This window comes from Phoca vitulina, unplaced genomic scaffold (assembly GCF_004348235.1).
Source record: "Phoca vitulina isolate PV1807 unplaced genomic scaffold, GSC_HSeal_1.0 scaffold8, whole genome shotgun sequence".
Classification (NCBI taxonomy): domain Eukaryota; kingdom Metazoa; phylum Chordata; class Mammalia; order Carnivora; family Phocidae; genus Phoca; species Phoca vitulina.
In genome coordinates this window covers 25,445,753-25,469,397 of record NW_022589711.1, presented here as the reverse complement: position 1 = coordinate 25,469,397, position 23,645 = coordinate 25,445,753, and the positions used below count along the sequence as shown (strand labels likewise).

The 23,645-nt window shown below is 38.5% G+C and overlaps 1 protein-coding gene across 1 annotated transcript in view; it reads right to left on the bottom strand.

Annotated features, from left to right (window-relative positions):
• ADGRG7 (adhesion G protein-coupled receptor G7) overlaps nt 1-23,645 on the bottom strand; it is a 70,213-nt gene that overhangs the window by 28,246 nt on the left and 18,322 nt on the right. The window contains exons 2-10 of the mRNA XM_032406126.1: nt 21,471-21,584; nt 19,800-19,904; nt 16,997-17,138; nt 14,535-14,655; nt 13,953-14,059; nt 8,081-8,220; nt 7,856-7,963; nt 2,216-2,376; nt 1,612-1,767 (exon numbers count right to left, since the gene is read on the bottom strand). Of these exons, the coding sequence (XP_032262017.1) occupies nt 1,612-1,767; nt 2,216-2,376; nt 7,856-7,963; nt 8,081-8,220; nt 13,953-14,059; nt 14,535-14,655; nt 16,997-17,138; nt 19,800-19,904; nt 21,471-21,584 (1,154 nt within the window). The remainder of the gene's footprint in view (nt 1-1,611; nt 1,768-2,215; nt 2,377-7,855; nt 7,964-8,080; nt 8,221-13,952; nt 14,060-14,534; nt 14,656-16,996; nt 17,139-19,799; nt 19,905-21,470; nt 21,585-23,645) is intronic.

Sequence of the window (23,645 nt, the reverse complement as noted above, 5' to 3'; positions counted from 1 at the left end):
AAGAAAGAAAGAAAGAAAGAAAGAAAGAAAGAAAGAAAGAAAGAAAGAAAGAAAGAAAGAAAGAAATGAAGGAAGGAAGGGAGAGAGAGAGAAAATTATAGTTATTTCAAAAAAATTTTTTATAAAACATGCTTCTATATTGGGGCACCTGGGTGGCTCAGTTGGTTAAGCATTCAACTTTTGATTTTGGCTCAGGTCATGATCTCAGGGTTGTGAGATCAAGCCCTGTGTCATGCTCCACACTGGGCGTGGAACGTGCTCCTGCTTCAGATTCTCTCTCTCCCTCCCCTTCTGCCCCTCCCTAACCCCTCTCAAAACAACAACAACAACAAAAATGAAACAAACAAACAAAACCAAGGTTCTATAATTTGATATTATATGTTGTACCAGTATGTTCTGATCTCCATTGGCTTCCCAAAGATGGCTACCTCACAGCTACTAGGGAATGAAAACATCTGCTTTTCTCAGGAAGATTCATAATATTAATAAGTGTAACATACTACATCCCTCCCCATTCTACTGCATATAAAAATGTTCCATCAAGCATAAAAACTAACACTTTCAGTTTTACAAGAATAGTAAGTTTCTGGAAATAGAATAAACAGGTCCCTCTCTTAAAAGAATCAGCCCAAGGACTTTCAGAGGTTCACTTATAGCTACACACCAGAGCTAAGTGTTATCAGTTATTTGTACAGGGTAACTTTGGAGTTAAAAGATATAAGGAGGGACACCCGGGTGGCTTAGTTGATTTTGGCTCAGGTCGTGATCTCAGGGTCGTGAGATCCACACTGGGTGTGGATCCTGCTTAAGATTCTCTCTCTCCCTCTCCCTTTGCCCTTCCCTCTCTAAAAAAAAAGATATAAGGAATACATAAAGGACCTATGGGACAAATTGGATGAATTCAAGAGCTTTTCCTCTTTTATCTTCTAGCATAAACTTAGCAACTTAGATTATTCCAATGGAAAAAGCTTTGGGTAACTGATTTAAACTGCCCATCCACAGGTAAGTGTGTATTGAACCCGTCCCCAGCACACGCCATACAGCTTTACCTCTGTCTATGACAACTTCAAGCTTCACAACATGTGAGTTAGTTGAATGGAGTCTGTCAGCTCCTCTTTTGCACACGGGCTCCCTTCTCATCATTAAATACGCGGTGCTGACCTCATCCACCCTGAGACCATACTGCGGAAAGCTCTTATTTACCTGCTTTTACCAGCACTTCTTTTTTTAGTCTTATCACTCCATTCCCTGTTTATCCATTTAATCTAGGTTGAATATCTATGCAAACTAAGCCCCGAAGTTATTTCCAATTAGCACATGCCAGAATTATGTATAAGGGAAATTTTTTTTTTTAAGAAGGATTTATTTATTTATTTTAATTTTATTCATTTATTTAACAGAGAGAGACACAGCGAGAGAGGAAACACAAGCAGGGGGAGTGGGAGAGGGAGAAGCAGGCTTCCCGCTGAACAGGGAGCCCGATGCGGGGCTCGATCCCATGACCCTGGGATCATGACCCAAGCCAAAGGCAGACGCTTAACAACTGAGCCACCCAGGTGCCGCTATAAGGGAAATTCTTGTCTAGAAAGAGATGACTATGTACATCCTTACCATTAATACAGCAAAATTAGTAGTATGGTTGCAGCGGCAGTACAAGAAGTCATTCGTGCTCCCATTTTTGTCACACCCACGTGTGTCCCAATCCTTTGTTAACAGATTCCAATAGACACAGGCATAGGAATGGAGCTGGAATTCTTTTCGGTCATACTAGAAATTGAAAAGACAATTGCAACCAATTTTTTTAAAAATGCTGAATCAGGTAGAAAAAAACCGAATAGGATAAGATAAGCATATGAGAAATCAATTAAGTATGTACTAAGTACAACATCTTCATTATAGATTAGGGAGGGGGAAAAGGATATAAAATTCAAATTAGCTCATTTTGCATTTAGCTAGTCTGACAAAAAAAATGGGTGTGGGGAATGTTTCAATGAATATCTTCAAAGAATCTTGTAAAGAGTTTTACTGTTAAATCAATAATTGTATGCCTAAAATGAATATTACACTGTATGTTAACTAACTGGAATTTAAATAAAAACTTAAAAAATATAGAGTCTTCCTGTGGATTTCTTTTGCCCAACCAACCCAGCTTTTGTAATTGAAAGTGGCCTGAAAAAAAATTTTTTTTTTTTTTTTGGTTAGTGGAAAAACTCACCCTTGGCTTAAAGGCAATGTCAACAGAAGCTCCCTGACTGTTATTTTTATCAGTACTGCTTGAGATAACTTTTTGACTAAAATCTGATTTAGCTTTAAAATTTTTTGATTGGAAAAGCTTGTTGTTTTGATACACTACAAAGCCGCATGCCGTTGTGTTACCTATGAGACAAAAAAATAAATAAATAAATCAACAAATGAACCCTAGGGCAAACAAAAAACAAAGTACCGTGTCATTGTTCAACTGCATGACTGCTTAATATTTGAGTAAAGTACTGTAAAAATGGTTTGCTAGCTGAATCTTTACTTAATTGCAATATGTAATTAACATATATAACCTGTGCCTGGCCGTTCCACTCACATTAATTTTTTTCCTGAGGTTCAGATTCCTTACCTTCTAAAATGGTGACAAAAATTTCTGCCTAATCCACCTCAAGGAGGTATTGTAAGGATCTCATGTATAAAATAAACATCTTGCTTTCTAGGCAGTGAAACAGAGTGAACGTGGCATTCAGGTAGCCCAAGGCCATGTCGCTTCCTCCCCTCCCCCCGCCCCTGCTGATAAGACATCAGACAAGAAACAGCAACAAGTAAATGGTGAATATCGGGTTGGCAGTGCCTAGGAAACTGCTCTATGAAACCTGTTTCCTGTTAAGAGGGACTGAGCAGAAACCAGTCTACTCAGTCACAGAGCCAGGAGTTCACGGTGTACATATCAGGGACTGTTTCAAGGGAGCCAGACACTTTCCATCATCTCTTGAACTACTGGTCTCTGCTACTTCACGATGATCATGGGTTTTTCCCGAGGCTGGAAGACTATTGTGACATATTTCTTCAGGACATTGGGAAAAAGTGGTCAGCTGTTCCTCAGAGATCCTAGGAAAGCATGGCCGCAGCAGAGGGTTTTTCGTGGAAGCCGGCCACAGCAGTTGTCAAACAGAACGACCTAAGGAATGTCCCTAACACTTTATACAACTGTTGGCCGTATTTAAGACAGAAGCAACCAGAATAATTACAAGTTTGAACTGAATTAATTTTTTAAACTCTGCTTTTACCAGTGATATCAAGAAAACTAAAACAGTGGCAGTGAGATGAGCCTCTTCAGTGTGATTGGAGAGATAGGCAGACAATGCCCTGACAGTCCCTAAATGTCCTCCCCAGCCAGCCATGTTCTAGCCTCTACCTAGAAAGAAAGACATTGGCTTATGGAGCGTTTTCATGGCACATTAACCTTGCCGAATTGTTCCTTCTGGACACTAGATGACAAAGTGAACCCTAAAATTGCAGTAAGGCTTCTTTTCATTATTATTGTTTTGTTTTGTTTTTTAATAAAAGAATGACATGCTTGATGTAAAAGTCAAATCCAGGGGTGGCTGGGTGGCTCAGTTGGTTAAGCACCGGACTCTTGACTTTGGCTCAGGTCATGATCTCAGGGTTGTGAGACCGAGCCCCATGTCAGGCTCCGTGCTCAGCAGAGTCTGCTTGACATTCTCTCTCTCCCTCTCCCTCTGCCTCTCCCCCTGCTCGTGTTTGTGCATGCACACGCACATGTTCTCACTTTCAAATAAATAAATAAATCTTTTTAAAAATATAAATAAATAAATAATAAATAAATAAAAGTTAAAAAATGAAAGTCCCTTCTTACCCCTCTTCTCATTCCTACAGTATTTTGGTCCTTTATTAGAAAATAATCACTTTCATCTAGATATTCAGATTCATTAGAAAAAATTCTATTTACTGTTATAATTTTTGTTAAATCTCCATATTTCTAGATATACCTTCTTGTTGTTTATTTATATTCTTTCACTCTCTCCTTTTTCTTAATCAAATTTGTTAGAATCTTGCCTATTTTATTAGTCTTTTCATGGAACTGATGTTTTATTTTGTTGATCAAATCTAACATTTGTTAACTTCTATTTTTATTAAGTTTCTCTATTACATTTATTAATTCCTTCTTTCTAGTTTCTTCAGATTTACTTTATTTTTATGATTCTTTAGTTGAATGCTCAGTTCATTTTTTAACAATTTCATTTATTTTCTAATAAATTTATTAAAGCACATACATTTTACTTTAAATAATTTAAATAACTTACTTTAAATAATTTACTTTAAACACTAAAAACATGCAGATGAAAATATAGGAGACTATCATTATGACTTTAACATAGGGAAGAATTCAAATAACTCTTTGTCCACATCCCATAGGCGTTGATATGTGGTATTCTCATTGCCATTAATTTCCAAGTACTTTGTAATGTACAGTTTAATTTCCTTTCTAACAACGTTTATTTTTAATTTCTAATTGGATAAAATTTTGGCTATTCTTTTATGGTACATTTCTAGTTTTATTGCATTGTGGTCAGGAACTATGTTTTATGTAACTTTTATTTTACAAAATGCATAAGCTTTGATACATGTCATGTATCATATGACCTCACTGATATGAGGAACTCTTAATCTTAGGAAACAAACTGAGGGTTGCTGGAGTGGTGGGGGTGGGAGCGATGGGGTGGCTGGGTGATAGACATTGGAGAGGATATGTGCTATGGTGAGTGCTGTGAATTGTGCAAGACTGTTGAATCTCAGATCTGTACCTCTGAAACAAATAATGCAATGTATGTTAAGAAAAAAAAAAAAAGAAGAAGAAGATAGCAGGAGGGGAAGAATGAAGCGGGGGAAATCGGAGGGGGAGAGGAACCATGAGAGACTATGGACTCTGAAAAACAAACTGAGGTTTCTAGAGGGGATGGGAGTGGGAGGATGGGTTAGCCTGGTGATGGGTATTAAAGAGGGCACATTCTGCTTGGAGCACTGGGTGTTATGCACAAACAATGAATCATGGAACACTACATCAAAAACTAATGATGTAATGTATGGTGATTAACATAACAATAAAAAATTTTTTAAAATGCATAAGCTTTTCTACATGGTCAGTAGAAAATGACCACGTCATGAGTAATAAATAAATGGTCAGTTTTTGAACCGCTTGATGGATATATGAAAAGAACTTTTGTTATCCCTTTTCTGCCTACAAACAAAACTACACATACACTCAAATGTATATAAATGTCAAGTTTATTAATTTTTTTTGTCTACTTGATCTTTAATTTCTGGGATAGTTGCACTAAAACCTTTCCTTAGAAGAATGGTTTGTCAATAATTTTTGCTTATATATGTCAATGATGTCCTTTTAGAAGAAAGAATTAAAACAGATAATTTGGGGGTTTGGCTTCTAAAAATCATATAAAATATGTCCCTTTCAGGGGTGCCTGGGTGGCTCAGTTGGTTAAGCATCTGCCTTCAGCTCAGGTCATGATCCCAGGGTCCTGGGATCGAGCTTGCATCAGGCTCTCTGCTCAGCGGGGAGCCTGCTTCTTCCTCTCCCACTCCCCCTTCTTGTGTTCCCTCTCTTGCTGTGTCTCTCTCTGTCAAATTAATAAAATCTTAAAAAAAAAAAAAGTCGCTTTCAGTCCAGCCTGAGTCTCTGTCTCTTAATAGTGTGTTTTAGCTTATTTGAAAAGAATGATAATTTATAAGGAATAAGAAGTTAGATCCTGGGGATGTCGGGGCGGCTCAGTCGTTAAGCGTCTGCCTTCCGCTCAGGTCATGATCCCAGGGTCCTGGGGTCGAGCCCTGCATCGGGCTCCCTGCTCAGCGGGGAGCCTGCTTCTCCCTCTCCCACTCCCCCTGCTTGTGTTCAGTCTCATGCTGTGTCTCTCTGTGTCAAATAAATAAATAAAATCTTTAAAAAAAATAAAAATAAATAAAATAAAAAGTACCGATTATAGAGGAAAATACTGATACATTGGACTGCCCTAAAAATTAAAATTTGGGTATGACAAAAGATGTCAAAAGCCAAGCAAAAAAAGCTACAGACTGGAGGAAAGATATTTGCAACTTTATAACCAATAAAGAATTAGTGTCCAGAGTACATAAAGAACTTCTAATGACCAATAAGAAAAAGACAAACAATCCAGTACAGAAATGATCATAGTGTCTGAATAAGCAAGTCGCAGAGTAGAATATCAGAATGTCTAATAAATACATGAAAAGTTACACAAATAAAGGAAGAAAAAAAATCTAACGTATCATTGAATTTCCAAGCTGCAAAAGGAATATAACAATACTTGTAACATATTTATCAGATAAACAAAAGTTAATAAGCTTAATAATGTATTAATAAATCTCCCAAAAGGGATGTTTAGTTTAAAAAAAGCAAGTTCCATACACCATGATACCACTTAGGTAAATATTTAAAACTCGCAAAATAGAATACTTTATATATGGCTATATAAATATGTAGCAAAAGTTTAAAGGCAACTATAAAAATGAAACACACCAACTTAAGAAAGATATAAGTTCTGGGGGGGGGGAGGGATGGGAAAAAACAGGACACAGGACTTCAGGTACAGCTATAATATCTTCGTTTTTTTTTTAAAGAGGTCTGAAGCAAACATAGCAAAATTTGGCATCTGTTTACCTTGCTGGTGGGTACACGTGCTGCATGTATTATTATCTATACTTTTCTATATGCATGAAATATTTTTTAAATTAAAAGAAAAACATAGAAAAGAACATAAAAGACTTAGATTTAGTCTCTACCTTCACAAAGCATGTAGCCAAAGCAAATGGGAGCAAAATTCCACAACATGCCAGAGCCATCAATAATACCCCTTCTTCTTTATCAGTGCTATTACAAATTCTAAAATATGCACTTTCTAACAATGGAGTGCTTTTTAAGTTTTATTCTTTTTGGGGGGGAGGGGCAGAAGGAGAGGGAGAGAGAGAATCTTAAGCAGGCTCCACATTCAGCGCAGAGCTGACGTGGGCTTGATCTCACAACCCTGAGATCATGACCTGAGCCGAAATCAAGAGTTGGATGCTTAACCCACTGAGTCACCCAGGCACCCCACATTGGATTTGTTTTATTTGGGGGGAGAATAAAAGTAAATGTGTGTGCTTGCTTCCCTTATTATTATTGTCAAAGTAATCATTATTTTAGACTCTGAAAAGTACAAACATTTCATGTTAGACATTAAATTTTCTGAAGGGCTATATGCAAGATATAGGGAGACCATGGTGAGCACCATATTAGTGGAGATAACTAAAATCTGTTGCTACAAGATGATGACTGTACCAATTACATAAAATATCCCAAGGCAGGTCCATAGGATGAATCTGAGCCTGTGAGTGCCATGCCAAGAGTAAATAGGGGCAAAGTTTATGACTGAATATTTTTAAATATATTTTTAAGTGTAAAACTGACCTGCATTAGCTAGATTTTTCTTAGAAAACAGACTTGTGTCCATGACCAGAGCATTTCAATTCTGCTACAAAGGTTTTTGAAAAGGAAAAAAAGAAAAGAAAACATCTCTATCATCTAGAACAGTAGAGTTGAGATTACCATAATTTTAAGATTTTATTTATTTATTTGAGAGAGAGAGAGCATGTGGTATGCATGAGTGGGGGGAGGGGCAGAGGGAGAAGCAGACTCCCCGCTGAGTGGGGAGCTGCATATGGGCGCTCAATCCCAGGATCCTGAGATCATGACGTGAGCCGGAAGTTAGAGGCTTACCAACTGAGCCACCCAGGTGCCTCCAATTTGAGTGTATTTTTTAATGTAACAAAGTTTGAGACCTACTTTTTGAGGTACTGAGCAAGATTTGAAGTTCAGTCTCCCCATCTGGATTAAGTTTGTCCACATCTCTCTCCACAACTGTGGAACCAGAAAGGAGATAATCACTAGTTCCTGTCAGAAGGACAAAAGTAGAATTTTAAAAGTCTACATTTTCATAGATAGAGCATTATTCATGGTTGATAGCAGAATGCTGTCTGATATTATAAGTACATGAGACAAACCACTCACCTTTCCTCACAGAGAAGCGAACGTTTTGAGACTCCATAGTGCTTTCCGAAGAGAATGCCACAGACTGTACCGCCACATTAGGTCTCACCACTGACGTGTTACCCAAAGATGTAGAATAAATCTCCATTTGCTTAATAAGTCTGTATAGGATAAAACATAACAATGTAATATTCTAGAGATTTGTCGTAAAATCAAAGGTGTGTGTTCTCTCCCACATTCCAGTAGAAAGGCACGACCATAGAATTCATGTGAACATTGGCACAATCTACTTAAAATAATTTATTGTCTTCACCAGAATCTTGCTTTGTTATGTATATATACTTTTTCTAAAGTTCTGATGGACTGTCTCCACTAAAGGATACCTTGTATATAGATGCCAGAAAGTTGGAGCTCAACAATGACAAAGTTCCCCACAGAAGTGGTCTTTATTGTGTTGTTCTTCACACAAAGGGTGGTGTTGCTACCCATCATTGGCCAGACATGTGCGTCTTGTTTCTCCAGTGATGAGAACCAATTTCCATTTATTCAACTCCCTCCCCTCACCCAAACCCCTTGGGATCTAAAGCATCTCCTGTTAGTTGTTGGTTCCAGAGGCAACAGTTCATTTGGAACCATGCAAGAATAGAGCTCTGAGCTCACTGCCTTGGTTATTAACTCTACATTGCAGGTTTCCACAATGTTCTTTTCTACTTTGGATAACTTTAAAGACAGATTAGATGGAAGGTGGGAGGGAGTGGGGGAACCTGTCAATTTGGTGCTTTCCAGAGAAAAGTCTTAAGACCTTTTCTTTTCCTTGTTTCCTGTAAGAAATACTTGTCCTATTTCTGTACTTGACAAAACAAAATCTCTATAGCTAAGATAACCGATTCAATCTAGTTTTCCCAGAAATGAAGGGATTTCATTTAAATGTAGTTGTTCCATATTCTAAATCTCTATTTTGGCCACTAAAGTATTTTTCCCTTTCCCCAACTGACATAATAGACAAATTTTAAAATAATTAAAAATTGCTTCCATAAAGAGAGTATGATAATCATTTATATGGAAACATTCGAGTTGGCTTCTCTGTTTTGAATGTTTTCCTTTCGTAACACCATTTTCTGAATTTTTAGCAATTCACACTATACATTTCTCACTTAATGAATAACAATCATACTCCAGAGCTGCTTTCGACAGGAAGACTACATAACAAAATTCTAATCTTATAAGAACATATTTCATACATTTGTCAACCAAACAATATCTGTTGAGCACCAACTAAGAGGTCATACCCTATGAAACACTGGAGATAGCAAGAGGCGCCCTCAGGCATTGGAAGTCTAAAGAGAAGGATGTACTAGATATCTGAGAGTGATTGCAGGGTTCACAACCACTTTTGTTTTTTATTTTTATTTTTTTTTTAAGATTTTATTTATTTGACAGAGAGAGACACAGCGAGAGAGGGAACACAAGCAAGGGGAGTGGGAGAAGGAGAAGCAGGCTTCCCGTGGAGCAGGGAGCCCGATGCAGGGCTTGATCCCAGGACCCTGGGATCATGACCTGAGCCTAAAGCAGATGCTTAACTGACTGAGCCACCCAGGCGCCTCTCACAACCACTTTTAAAGGGTTGCTCTAGCCACAGCCACTTTTAAGGCCATTTTTTCCTTCCATATGATTCTTCCCTGCTCTTGCCATAACTGATTCGATTAGAGATGAGTGCTTGCCTCGGAGTACCCAATGCAGAGGCTTGCCATTGGCCAGTATAAATGACTGGAAGAAGAAACCAGATTCTTTTCACTCGGGAATTTTCAAGTTAGTGCCATAGTTATATCAAGAAAGTCATGGTTTAGAGGCGATCAGAGGTCATTCTCTCATTGTAAGGCCAAATAGAAATTTAAAATAAGAGGCTTATTTTTTCCTGTTGAAAATAAAAGATGGGGTGCCTGGGTGGCTCAGTAGGTTAAGTGTCTGCCTTCTGCTCAGGTCATGATCCCAGGGTCGAGGGATCCGGTCCCTCATCGGGCTCCCTGCTCAGCGGGAAGCCTGCTTCTCCCTCTCCCACTCCCCCTGCTTGTGTTCCCTCTCTCACTGTCTCTCTCTCTGTCAAATAAATAAATAAATTTGTAAAAAAAATAAATTTTATATATATATGTGTGTGTGTATATATATATAAAGTCTTTTGAGAACTACATTGGCATTTTGTCCACTTTATGACCTAGGAATGTCTTTCTCAAGGACATAGAAGCCATCTCTTTGAAATGTAAACATCAAGGGATTCCCTATTTCCCAGTTCCTGTGAGGGTAGGAGCCTAATTTTAGTGGGTGGGTACCTTGCTCCAAGTTGCAAAGCTACCTCTTGTCATAAAGATATGAGAAGTTTGTTCTTCCTCTGGATAAAGTCCATTAGCTAACACAGATGGTCACCTCAATTACTGGGTTAATGTAGGATGAACTATGTGTGTCAGTGTTGTCAAGTTCTCTTAATTGAGGACTAGTTATTGATTACCCGAAAACACGTATGTAATGGGTTATATCTGCTCGGCTACATAAAGAAGTGAGATTCCTCTCTGTCTGCAATCTCTTAGTGTTTGCCTGTGATACACATCACATTCTGGTTTAATGTTTATGCCATAAAAAGTGTTTTCTTTCTCTACTATGTTTGTGGAGAGCATTTCTGGGTTGAGAAAAGATTTTGTTTTTAATTGTGTTTCCTGAAATTAACAGGGTTAATGTCATTAACAGGGTTAATTTATGAGAAAGCAGAAACCAGAAGATGAAACATACATGTTTATTGAGTCATGTTAATTATAAAGACCAACTGCTAACTTTTTTTCAAGACCAAATATATAAAAGTCAGGTATCGTGCTCGTGATTTACATATATTAACTCAGTTGAACCTCACAAGAATCCTACTGAAGTGAGTCTCAAAGTTATTCCCATATTATACTGAAGAATCTGACGCTCTTCCAAGAGAAATCAATTTGTCCAATATCATGTACCGACTAAATAACAATGCTAAGATTTGAACCCAGGACTGTCTGACTCCAGAGGCTGTGGCCACAACCATTATATTATCCCAGAAGGAAGGCCCACAGACTCCTCTACGGGGACCTTCAGAGCTGCCTTGGATGCCCTGCCATCTTCCTACTCCAGAAGCCATAAAGCCCCGCCATATTATGATACTGTTTTTAGGTTCCCATGAGATTCCATAAGCCTCTTTACAATAGATCTCTGGTCAAGATAATTTAAGCAGGCATCTTTTAACCAAAGAAGGCTGGCTGGAACAAAAATACAAATAGAAATGTGAAACGTGAACGTACAAGGTGGTCAGTATTAGGGAAGCAGTTTTGCATTCCCAAGGATAGGTAAACAAGGACAATTACGAGCCCTGAATTTCAGGGTGATAGCTCAGTCTTTGTGACAAATGGTCAAAATGGAGAAAGGACGTCTTAGATTCACTGATTGCAGTAGGATGCTCTTAACAGCAGAGACCTTGCCCAGGGCTCCTCCCAACTTAGACCAAGAGAATGGATGAATGGATGCTAGAGAACTTCACTATGACAACTTGAGCCAGCTGGAACTGGGCAGGTTTTTTCCTTCCTGTCACTCTCCTGTTTTACTCTCACACTGTCCACTTCTCCCCATGAGTGGAGAAGGGGAGTCCAGTAGCTTAGGGATGCAAACAGGAAATTGTGAATGAAAGAAGGGAGAAGCCAAAGTGAGATGGGCCACGAAGGCCCAGTGTCTGTCAGGAGACCCTGCAGGTAGGCCCAGGTTCAGGGGACAGAGTTTGGGAAGGAAGAGTTCCCCAGAGAAGAAAATTAATTTTCTTCTCCAGGGAGAGAGGAGCTTTAGCATCACCTCTGCTGGCAGTTCCTGAGGAGTACTAAGGGCTTGGTGACCTGATCTGGGGGGCTGGAGCCTGAGGCGACAGCCTTATCTAAGTGAATGAGGCTCCGAGTCCACGACGGCTTATGCATAAGACTACCTGGGAGAGTCAACTGACAGACCAGGATTAGAAAAGTAAGCAGACTAGAAATCCACAGTGGGAGGAATTACTATGTGTGTGGTTGTAACATTTCATATTTCAGTGTATCCCACATTTAAAATTTTTATTCATCCTCTAATCACCTCCTTCGATGCCATTTGGATATTGCACATAAATCACACAGAATCGAGTTTTTCTCCATGTCTTAAGCCAGTAAAATTCATAATTGCTTATTGTCAGGACCGTATTTTCATCTATATCATGATGTGTGACCTTCTCAGCCAAATCTCATAGTTGCTCTCTCCTCAGCTTTCTCACCAAAAACATCCACACTTCTCCTTTCCCTCTAGCAAGACTGCAAGCGCAGAGCCTCCAGCTCTGAAGGGAGCCCACTCTCACTCTCAAGCTCCATGTTCACTGAACAGAGACTCTAAAACCCATGGCCACTTCCTTCTCCAACTTCAAGAAAAATGGGAGTCTAGGGGCGCCTGGGTGGCTCAGTCATTAAGCAGCTGCCTTCGGCTCAGATCATGATCCCAGGGTCCTGGGATCAAAACCCGCATCGGGCTCCATGCTCCGCAGGAAGCCTGCTTCTCCATCTTCCACTCCCCCTGCTTGTGTTCCCTCTCTTGCTGTGTCTTTCTCTGTCAAATAAATAAATAAAACCTTAAAAAAAAAAAAAAAAAAAAGGGAGTCTCCACACTCCCAGTGAGAAGGGCCCAGACTCCTATTGAAATCTGAAGTCATAAAATACACCAATTAAACTGCTGAAACAACAACCTCTACCACCATCTCTCAGAATTACAATCTTTTGAATGTCTTATCCATTTCATGCTTTTGTACTTTTTCTACTTTGAGGGCTCAACACAGTAAAAATTAGAAAACTGAGAACTACTTCTAGGAATTTCTCCTAAAAAAATAATGGGCCATGCAAACAGAGATTATGTATAAGAATGTTGATTGCTCAAAATATTAAAAGCAATCTAAATGTCTTTCAACAGGAATTGCTTAAATAAAAGTTCACTCATATTATGCAGTATCTAAAATTTATGTTGTATATGTATAGATATTTATATTGAAAAGATGTTCATAAGTTATTACTAAGTGACAAAAATAAGCTATAAATCAGTAGAGTATGTAATATGATACAAACACACACACAGAGAGAAAAATCTGGAAGAATATATACCAACAGGTTAATAAAGGTGGGACAATTTTTTTAAATTTTGCTCATCTGTATATTTTCTTATTTTTCTATAATGAGCATATAAATTTACCTAAATTTTTTAAAAATCAAGAAAACTATATATAAGGTAAAAACACAATGAATCCTAGTTAAGAGACCTCTGTAATAAAGTATATAAGTCTTATTATAAATATACATCCAAAAGTATGTCAAAACATAGGAATCAAAAAGAGAGAAAGCAGGTAGAGTTGGATTTTTTCTTTCAATGTAGCCTTGGGAAAGCTAAAGAAAGCTTAACCAAGGTACACCAGGATCTTGGGGATAGCTGAGTTGTGTGTAGGGAGCGGGCAACATGTCCTGCAAAGTTATGCTATTATTTTCAGCTCTGTACATTGAGAAGAGTTGGAAGAGCTCCTTTTGTGCATGCAGGCTGACCCTTGGCCATGCCAACCGAAGGCTAGGAAAATACGTTCTAGTCTAAATCATCCCAGTTGCTCTCTATCTCCCAGACCATGGCCACCCCAGGAAGCAGGAATTAACATACAACACTCTGTCCAGTAAATGAAGATCGGGTGGAAAGCCAAGACCTCAGTCGGCATTCCAGAGGACTCAGCCAGTTAGTGCAGCCAGGAGAGAAGTAAAGACACCTCTCTTCGTGCTTTAACCTAGGAAACTAGATAGCACTTTGTAATATTTTCTTTCCCGATTGGAATTGGGCTTACGTCGCCAAGGTGTCATCATTATCAGAAGCAGTAGCAGCAGCTTCCTGAAAAACGTCTTCCCCGGCATCTAGAAGTTGACTCACTGTTGTTACAGCAATTACTTTTGCCTGCCAGGAAGAAGGCAGCAAATGATCATCGTAGCAGACATGCATCAGACATCCTCATCACCATCATTATCATGCATTATTACGGTATCAAGTGGCACTGTGAGTATGGTAATCTAGAGGTGAGTAGTTTTCAAACTTGAAGGTTTAGTTTTAGATGGCAGAGACTAAAGATAAGGCATGGGGAAAATTTAAATTCAGTCCATCAGGAAGCTTAGGCTTCTGAATCTGGCCTCCAGGCAAGGTCTTTCACAGAACCTCTACCCCACCCCCAAGAACACAATAGCAGATGCCTGGATACAGAAGCAGAAACAAAGTAAGACTGCAGGGCTCTGATTGTGGAAACATTACAGCCCATAATACTTAGTATAACTATCATACTTACTATTGAACTAAGTAAAGCGGTTTCTAGTTTTGTCTTTCTTTCTGTGTCTGTTTTTTCTTCCCCTCCCCTTTTTTAAAAACTTGTGAGTTTTACCTCAGCTTCAGCATTTCTGGTTGAGTTGAAGATCTGCCCCACCACTCTAGTGGCAGAAATGACGCCCTCTGGAGTTATTCTATCGACATCAGATGTTAAAATCTGAGCTTCAGTCGAAATAGTCACAGACTGTGTTGAGATATTGACTATCTGTTTAAAAAAAAACAAAAAACAACAACTCTAACTTCATACAACTATGTCTAAACACTTTGCAAGCAATTGCAGGTCAATAAACTGGAATTTAGCTGACCCTCGATCTCCTGCATCTACTCAGTTCTTCATGTTTGCTTCTCTCCTTGTGTAAAGGACAAAGTACATGCAGGCTGGTGGCTTTTCCAGCCTTTACTATCTGCTGGGATTCATTAACTAAGTCTGCCTTAGATAGACCAACGCTACTCAACGTGGGATCCATGAACCCTGTAACTGTTACAGGGCTCACAGGGAGATAAGTGTAGAAGCTGTAACTGGTCAGAAACTTACACAACAATTGTATCCTGTTGAATCTAGTTATTTTTTTCAGTGATCCATATTTGGATGGGAGCTACACTTGCGTGAACATAGCATAACATATGGACTTGTTCTAATCACTATGTTGTACACCTGAAACTAATGTAACACCGGGTATCAACTACACGTCAATAATAAATAAATAAATAATTGAAAACCTTTTTTAAAGAGAAAAAAAGGATTTGTATTTTATATATATCTTTTTTCATCCCATTTTCCTAGGAATTCATTGTTATTACATTTTACAAAATTATCGATCTGCAAGGGATTGGAAATTTTTAAAACAGGCTTTTCAGCACAGATTGAGAAACACTGACCTAGGCCCTATCTCCAGGTACCAACTGGCCCCCTGGCTCTGGTATTGTGAGGCTAAAACACGTTAATCCGTATTGTCTTTAGTAGAGCCAGGTGTTATCGTGTGTATATGTGGCTTCGTTTTTCACTAGATGGCAGCATTATTTCAAAAATCAAACCAAGGTCACAGGCCATTCACACTTAGGGGAGAGTTGAAAACAATATTCAATCAATAGACAGAAACAACGAAAGCTCTCATTCAATAGCTAGGTCCCTGCTCTGTTCTAGGCACTTTGCTGGATGTTTTATAGGAGTTATCACATTTAGTACAAAAAACAACACTGTCAGTGGAGCACCCTTATCCCTGTTTAAAGGTTTGGAGAGGTAGAGGAGTCCATGCAGCTTACAAGTGTCAGAGCTCACAGCCAAAAACTGGGTAGTCAGACTCCAGAACATAAGGTCTTTCCCCCAGTCTGTGTAGTTGGCACAAACTATGGAGTTGGGAGCCATCTCCACTCTCCACTCCCAACCCCATGTCTACCCCTATCCCTGCCCATCTACAATTAGGGAGCCAGAGTGATACAGTGTGGGCTTTAAAATAAAAAGTAACTCCATCACTTTTTGGCTGTGGTTCACTACACCTCTCAGAGATAGCTTCCTCATCTATAAAATAGGTACATAAATATCTATCTCTATATAGTTGTTATAAGAATTAAATATGATAAAATAACATATGTAAAATGTTAGCACAGTATTTGGCACACAGTAAGTAGCTCAATAATTAGTATGATCACTCTAGTTATCTATGAGAACAACTGAGGTTCTATAAAAACTAAATGAGATAACATATTTAACATGCCCTGCACTTAGAAGGACCACTTAAAGTTTCATTTTCCTCCTCTTTCTTGGCTCCAGATATTAGAAAATCTACGCATTTGCATACAGGTATACACTAGGTTAAAATAATTTAATGTCGGGGCACCTGGGTGGCTCAGTTGTTAAGCGTCTGCCTTCAGCTCAGATCATGATCCCAGGGTCCTGGGATCAAGCTCCACATCGGGCTCCCTGCTCGGCGGGAAGCCTGCTTCTCCCTCTCCCACTCCCCCTGCTTGTGTTCCTGCTCTCTCTCTTTCTCTCTCTCTGTGTCAAATAAATAAATAAAATCTTTAAAAAATAATAATAAAATAAAATAATTTAATCTGCATGAAAAAATATCTAGCCATATATATTTCCCACTTCACTGGCTCATGGACACAGCCCTGAGACCAGCATTAGGTCCTAGGGTTCCCACCTCAAAAGGTCTTTGATGTTTGTTGTTGTTGTTACTCTTTATTCTGATTCAGTTAACCATCAAAATACCTTCCTTTTGGTCTCAAATGTCAGCAATCTATTTTCTGATATATTGTCACTGCTCTAAAAAGATGAGGCCATTTAAAATGTGTTATAGACTAGCATTTGCTAAAATTTGCTAAATGTGTTATAGACTATCATTTGCTGAAAATTTGCAGGTCCAACGGTCCTTTTTCACAAACAGATATAAACTTCAAAAAAAAAAAAAAAAGAGTGGTTTCAGTTACCAGTTTTTGTTATTCCTAATTTGAGAGTTGACCGTTAGGTATCTAAAGAGCAGAGACTTCACACACAGTCGGAATATTTTCCATTTGCCCAGCACACGGACCACATGGCATACCTGCTTTTCCAACGTTTCCAGAGTTTCATTGCAATTTCCTATTTTCACATTTTGTAATTCTATCTCTCCATATATGGTAATCTTGCATAGCCGGATTGCTATTGGATATCCCGCTTTAAAAAAAAGAAGAAAAAAAGACAGTGTTTGCAAAGATGGCCACTAGCAACTAACTGCCTGCTCGCGTACACATCCCCTTCTCAGTGGGATTGTCCTGCTCCTCCCACTGAGGGGTAGAGTCTATGCCTCCATTTTCTAAATCTGGGTTAGACTTAAACTTGCATTGGCCAACAGAATGTTCTGTGAGAGTTCCAGACCTTGGGCCTCAAGAAGACTTGAAGTTTCAGATTGGCCCTCTTGGAACACTGTCCGGAGACTATTGTACTAGGAAGCGGCTCTGATCTACTGGAGGATGAGAGGCTATGTGAAAGAGAACTGAGTCCGTCCAGCCAGCACCAAAGCGTCATGTGAGTGAGGGTGTCTTGGACATTCGAGCAGTCCATCAACCCACAGAACTATGAAAAATCTAAATCGTTATTCATTGAAGCCACAAAATTTGGGATGGTTTAATATACAGCAATGAAAAAGTGAATCAGGCAGTCATTACAGGAAACTTTTAGGCAGATGTCACTTGTCTTGATTTTTAAATCTGAAATTCAAAAGACCAGTCAACTGTTTCCTACATTCAAGTTCTACAAGGAAGATGTGCCTTCCAACAACTAGGGACATTGGGCTTTGAATTGGATGTGATGAGGGTTGAGAGATCAGAAATAATATGAAAAATTCCTACTAGAGCGGGCCCCTGGGTGGCTCAGTCGTTAAGCGTCTGTCTTCGGCTCAGGTCATGATCCCAGGGTCCTGGGATCGAGCCCCACCTCCAGCTCCCTGCTCAGCGGGAAGCCTGCTTCTCCCTCTCCCCCTGCTTGTGTTCCCTCTCTCGCTGTCTCTCTCTCTCTGTCAAATAAATAAATAAAATCTTCAAAAAAAAATTCCTACTAGATATTAAATTATATATTGAACTTTCGTTCTCTATCCAAATCTGAGTAACACCTGAAAGGCAAAGAGTTCTATTGTATTGTAGCACTTATTTGATATTTGGTTGGCTCTCAATAAACACTTTTTGAATCATTGGGTTTATTTCCTGTAATTATCACCGAGCTATCCTACCTCAGTGTCCTCCTGTGACTAATGCTTAAGAGCCAAAAACATAATATATATCAAACAAGTGTAATGTCCCTTGATGAACATATTACTGACTTTTTTTTTTTTTTACTGTTCCTGATTTGGTAGCACACACTTATTTTTTGTAGCTGTATCTCTTTTATAAATTATAATGAAATAGTTAAGATATACAAAAAATGAAAAACTAAGATGATAGGTATCCATAGACATACCATAGAGTATAAGAAGTAAGTACCAATAACATGAAGCCCCCATGCCTTTTACCTTCTGAGCTTTTAATCAAGAGGCTAGAAGGACCTATGTAAAGAATAGGATCATGAATATTTGAGTAGGCATGATATATATGGGCAGAAGCAATTTGAATTCTGGAAATGGAATACTGGTCTACATAATCTCTTAGAATAAATAAGATAAAGAAACACACAGGAAAGACTAGTATCTGTAAGTACTACAATATTTCAAAGAGCCCTTGACATACACAAAAATAAATACCTAAATAAAATGTGAAATTCTCCCCAGGGTTATTACTGACAGAAGTTCTATCAAACGTTTTCATAAATGATCTAGACTTGGCAGTATTACTGAGATATCCAGTTCTGCAGGAAATGATGATATCCTGCAGGAAGATGTGAGAAATATGAGGACTGGTCAAAGGAAAGTCGATGCAGGGGTGCCTGGGTGGCGCAGTTGGTTAAGCGTCTGCCTTCGGCTCAGGTCATGATCCCAGGGTCCTGGGATCAAGGCCCGCATCAAGCTTCCTCCTTGGCGGGAAGCCTACTTCTCCCTCTCCCACTCCCCCTGCTTGTGTTTCCTCTCTCGCTGTCTCTCTGTCAAATAAATAAAATAAAAAATCTTAAAAAAAAAAAAGTCAATGCAAACAAAGTTCAGATAAAACACTAAGGGAAAATCATACAGCATAATGGGCTCTAAGCTGTCATGAAAGGAATCTATGCATTTTTAAGGGCTACTCTTGGAAGGTATTACCTAATACAGCAGTGAAATAAGTCATCAAAATCCTGGATATCAGCAGGGAGCATATTAGAAGTTAAAAAATGTTATTTGCTCCTTTATTCTTGGAATGTCTCTATGTAAGCAAGGTTGTCATGCTTCAAGGAAGGTATGATGAAGCTGGAGAATGTTCCAAGATGGATAACTAAAATGATCAAGGAGATGAAGAACTCTCAACTGTGGACAGACTTAACTGAGCATCTCTACCTAGAAAGATGATGTCTGAAAGTAGATATGGTACAAATCTATAGCTAATGTTTAAAATTCAGACCAATTATATAACTCAATGAGCAGATATTAATATGTTCAAATTCCAGGACATAACTGAAACTGGGAAAATAAACCAATAGAAGAAGGACTAAAAGGAATTTATAACTGATCCATATTACAGTTTTTAGGGGAATTAGAATTGTGTGAGGTTGCATCCTAAACTTTGAACATGAGCATCATGAAAGGGAGCCAAACTCTTCCACAAAACCTTCTTTGGTCCCTCTTCCAGGGATTTAATACTAGTTGGAGGGAAGATAGGTATGACCCAGCATAGTGATTCATATGCTTAAACAGGAGATGTTTGGAAAAACACATACCATTCAAAGTGTCCTTATCACATCTTTGCTGGGAAGATCCATATTTTCCCGCTGGAATTCTATCAAAAGTTAAACTCTCATAGGTACTCTTTTCACAGAAATTAGCTATAATGAAAAGAAAATAAAATTTTTCATCATAAATTATAATTTTCTTTTTAAAATTTCAAACCAGATAAAAATCAAAGTTCAAAACCTATTCAGTATAATTTGAAGGCTAATAGAAGACTTTAGGACTCACTGATCCACCTGGAACTTCATACTTTTTTTATCTGGTTAATACCATTAGAAAAACTAATATGTTAGATAATAGGTTCTAGTTAAAATGTGCACAGTATATAACCTGGTAGAGGTAGAATGTGGTCACTAACACATCAGAAAGGACAGTGAAATCAGATTAGTTGAAATCTTGAAAATTAAAGATAAAGAACCCATAGTACCAAAGGGCATCATGAGGATGTGGGTCAAAACAAAAAGACCAAAGTCATGGAGCATGTGAGATATACTAGCTTGTAGGAGTGTAGGAAATTATAGGAGTGCCTTCCTAAGGCTCTGGATCCTAAGCAGGCAGTATAAATTGTACAGAGTATTGGGAAGCATACTACAGATGAAGATGCAGCTTTGAAACGTTATTTATAATATCCAAGACATGAAAGCAACCTAAGTGCCTATATACATATATATGTATATATATGATTATTACTCAGCCATAAAAAAGAATGCCATTTGCGACAACATGGATAGACTTAGAGGGTATTATGCTAAGTGAAATAAGTCAGACAGAAAAAGAAAAATACCATATTATTTCACTTACATGTGGAATCTAAAACACAAAATGAATAAACAAAAAACAGAAACAGTTTCATAAATACAGAGAACGGACTGGTGGTTGCCAGAGGTAAGAGGGTGGGGGAATTCGTGAACTGGGTGAAGGGGAGTGGGAGGTTCAGGCTTCTGGTTATGGAATGAATATGTCATGGGAATGAAAGGTACAGCACAGGGAATGGAGTCAATGGTACTGTAATAATGTTGTATGGTGACAGATGGTAGCTACACTTGTGGTGAGCACAGCATAATGGGTAGAGTTGCTGAATCACTATGCTGGGCACCTGAAACGAATGGAACATTGTGTGTCAACCATACTTCAATTAAAAAAAGAAGTAGCTTCGAACATTGATTCTGAGAGAGCACAGCCTGAAGTCAAACCACTAATTTAATAACATCTCATCCAGAGAAAGGATGAAAAGACAGAAACTTCATCTGAATATATACTTGGATAGGAAGATGTACCTTGATTTCAGAAAAGTTGAATATGTTAGAATTGTGATATTTGAAATGGGGTACTATAGTGTATCACCAACTGAAAGGACCTGAGGAAATCATACCGCCCACTGCCCTGAAGTAGACACTGCAACCAGAAGGAAAAGCATCTGTCAGTTTACAGAGAAACTTGAGAGTTGGGAAACATACTAGGTATATTGAACATATAGGTAAATAGCCCCAAAAGAATATTCTGCTATTAAGCTAACAAACACACCTTAAAGCCACCATCACTATACCCACTATACCTACTGTTACTAAATCATTAACAGAAACTTCAAGAAGCTTTGTTGCTGTCCTTATTAACACAAGTCACCTAAACCTCATACCCTAGTACCATCCCAAATAACTTACTGATTGTACATCTCCATCCTTTCCATAAGTCTGGACAAATGCATCCGCCATATTCCCAGGTTCCACCATTCCTGCAGAACTCTAGAGGGATGCTTGGTGAGGAGGTTGATACTTCTAAAACAAACAATAAAAATAGAATAGTACGCAAACTGGCTGATCAATTTCTCCTTTTGGGTCTGTGGCCTTTAATTTCTATGTGTAAAACACTTACTCTGAGTACCTCTGGAGAAATATGTTTTGTGATATCATCATCAACAAAAATATACATCGAGAATCTACACAGGATACACAATGCTTACAAGAGGTTATAAAGACCAAAAAACTACATTTGAAAGACATAATACCTTGATCAAGGAGATTAGACTCTAGTGGGGAAAATAGGAGATTATATAGATGAGATAGATGGATGGATGGATAGATAGGTAGATGACAGATAGATAGATAGATAGATAGATAGATAGATAGATAGATAGGTGATAGATAGGTGATAGATAGATAGATAGGCTGGCCAACTAAGTCAACATGCAGATTTGTAAGCGCTATAAGAACACAGAAGAGAGATGTTGAGGACAGAGGTAATTTCTTCAGGGAGGACTTTCCAGAAGAGGTGGTATTTGAATCAGATTTTAAGACTAAATCTAGAAAAGCCAGATAAAAAAGGATGGCCCCAAATAGGCAGGATACAAAGTGCAAAACCACAAAAACATGGGAAGTTCTGAGGTGTCCGAGGAACATAGCAAAGTTTAACAAATCAGGAATATGGTTCTATGTAGAACAGCAGGACACAAACTGGATTGTGAGTGGGTTTATAGACCAAGCTAAGGAGATTTAATCCTGCAAGAGTCTAGAGAGATATTAAAACAAGGGAGTTACGTGTTAAGGTATGTGTTTTAAAAAGATACCTCAAGTGATATGGGAAGTGACTGAGGCTAGGAGACAAGGAAGGCCAGTTAAATGGGGATCAAATCTAGAGCAGTAGCTCTAAGGAAGATAGGTGTCAACAGATTCAGGAAGCATGCCTGAAACGGGATTGTAAGGATCTCGTGACTAGTTACTTTGAGCTGGGCACATGGGGTCTCCACATTGAAGATAGGGTGGATGGTGAACAAATTAACTAAGCCTAAGAATACAGAAGGCATTTTTTTTCACTTTTTTTTATTATGTTATGTTAATCACCATACATTACGTCATTAGTTTTTGAGGTAGAGTTCCATGATTCATTGTTTGCATATAACACCCAGTGCTCCATGCAGTACGTGCACTCTTTAATAACATAATAAAAAAAAAAAGTGAAAAAAAATAAATAAATAAAGGAAAGGTTCAGCTGATACATGGCTGAACTAGCTAAAGACTTACTCTTCCTGACTTACTACAATGCCAGCTTCTCCTATTGTATCTCCATGAGCTGTGAGCATTAGAGGAAGAGGGCTATTTTGGAACTCAAACACTAAGGGATCCCAGAAGCAATTATTCTTTGTGAATCATTGTCAGGGCCAACATCTGCAAAATCTCTGGGCAGTAAAATGTGGGACTCTGAATACAGAGCCATCAACTATGTGGCTCTGGGCATTCACAAGATCCTCCTCAGCTGAGCTTAGATATGGTAATTCTAAATTTATGCAAAGATTATGAGAGGGCCTTTTACATTAAAGGCTGAGAAAAGCTGTTTTCTTTATTTTTTTTTATTCTTTTTGTTTGTTTTTGTTTGTTTTGTTTTGTTTCTTTTAACCTGCCACCACCTGATGTAATTTGCAAACACTTGAACTTCCTGGAGAAATAAAGTACCTGATTACTTACCTAAAAACAAAACAAAAAAGAACACAGAAGGCAGAGCTCCTGCCCCAATAATGATAGAGTAGATTATATAACTTAACCCTCCCACAGATAACACTTTTAAATTCTGGACAAACGTTAAAAAGAAGACGAAGAAGAAAACGAAGAAAGGAAACTACTTGGGGACATTGGGCAGCAATGAAAAGCAGACGGAGGCTGAAGGCTATTCCAAGGTTACACAGTATCTCCCTGAGGGCCCTCCCTAGTCTGTATAGCAGGAGAGACTGGAAGTCCAGCAGAAAGCCACAGTCTTCATGGATTAAGGTATGAAGTAACTTGTTTGGGGCTACCACAACAGCTGGAAATTGAAGGGAGATATCCAAGAAGAGATGCCATATAGAA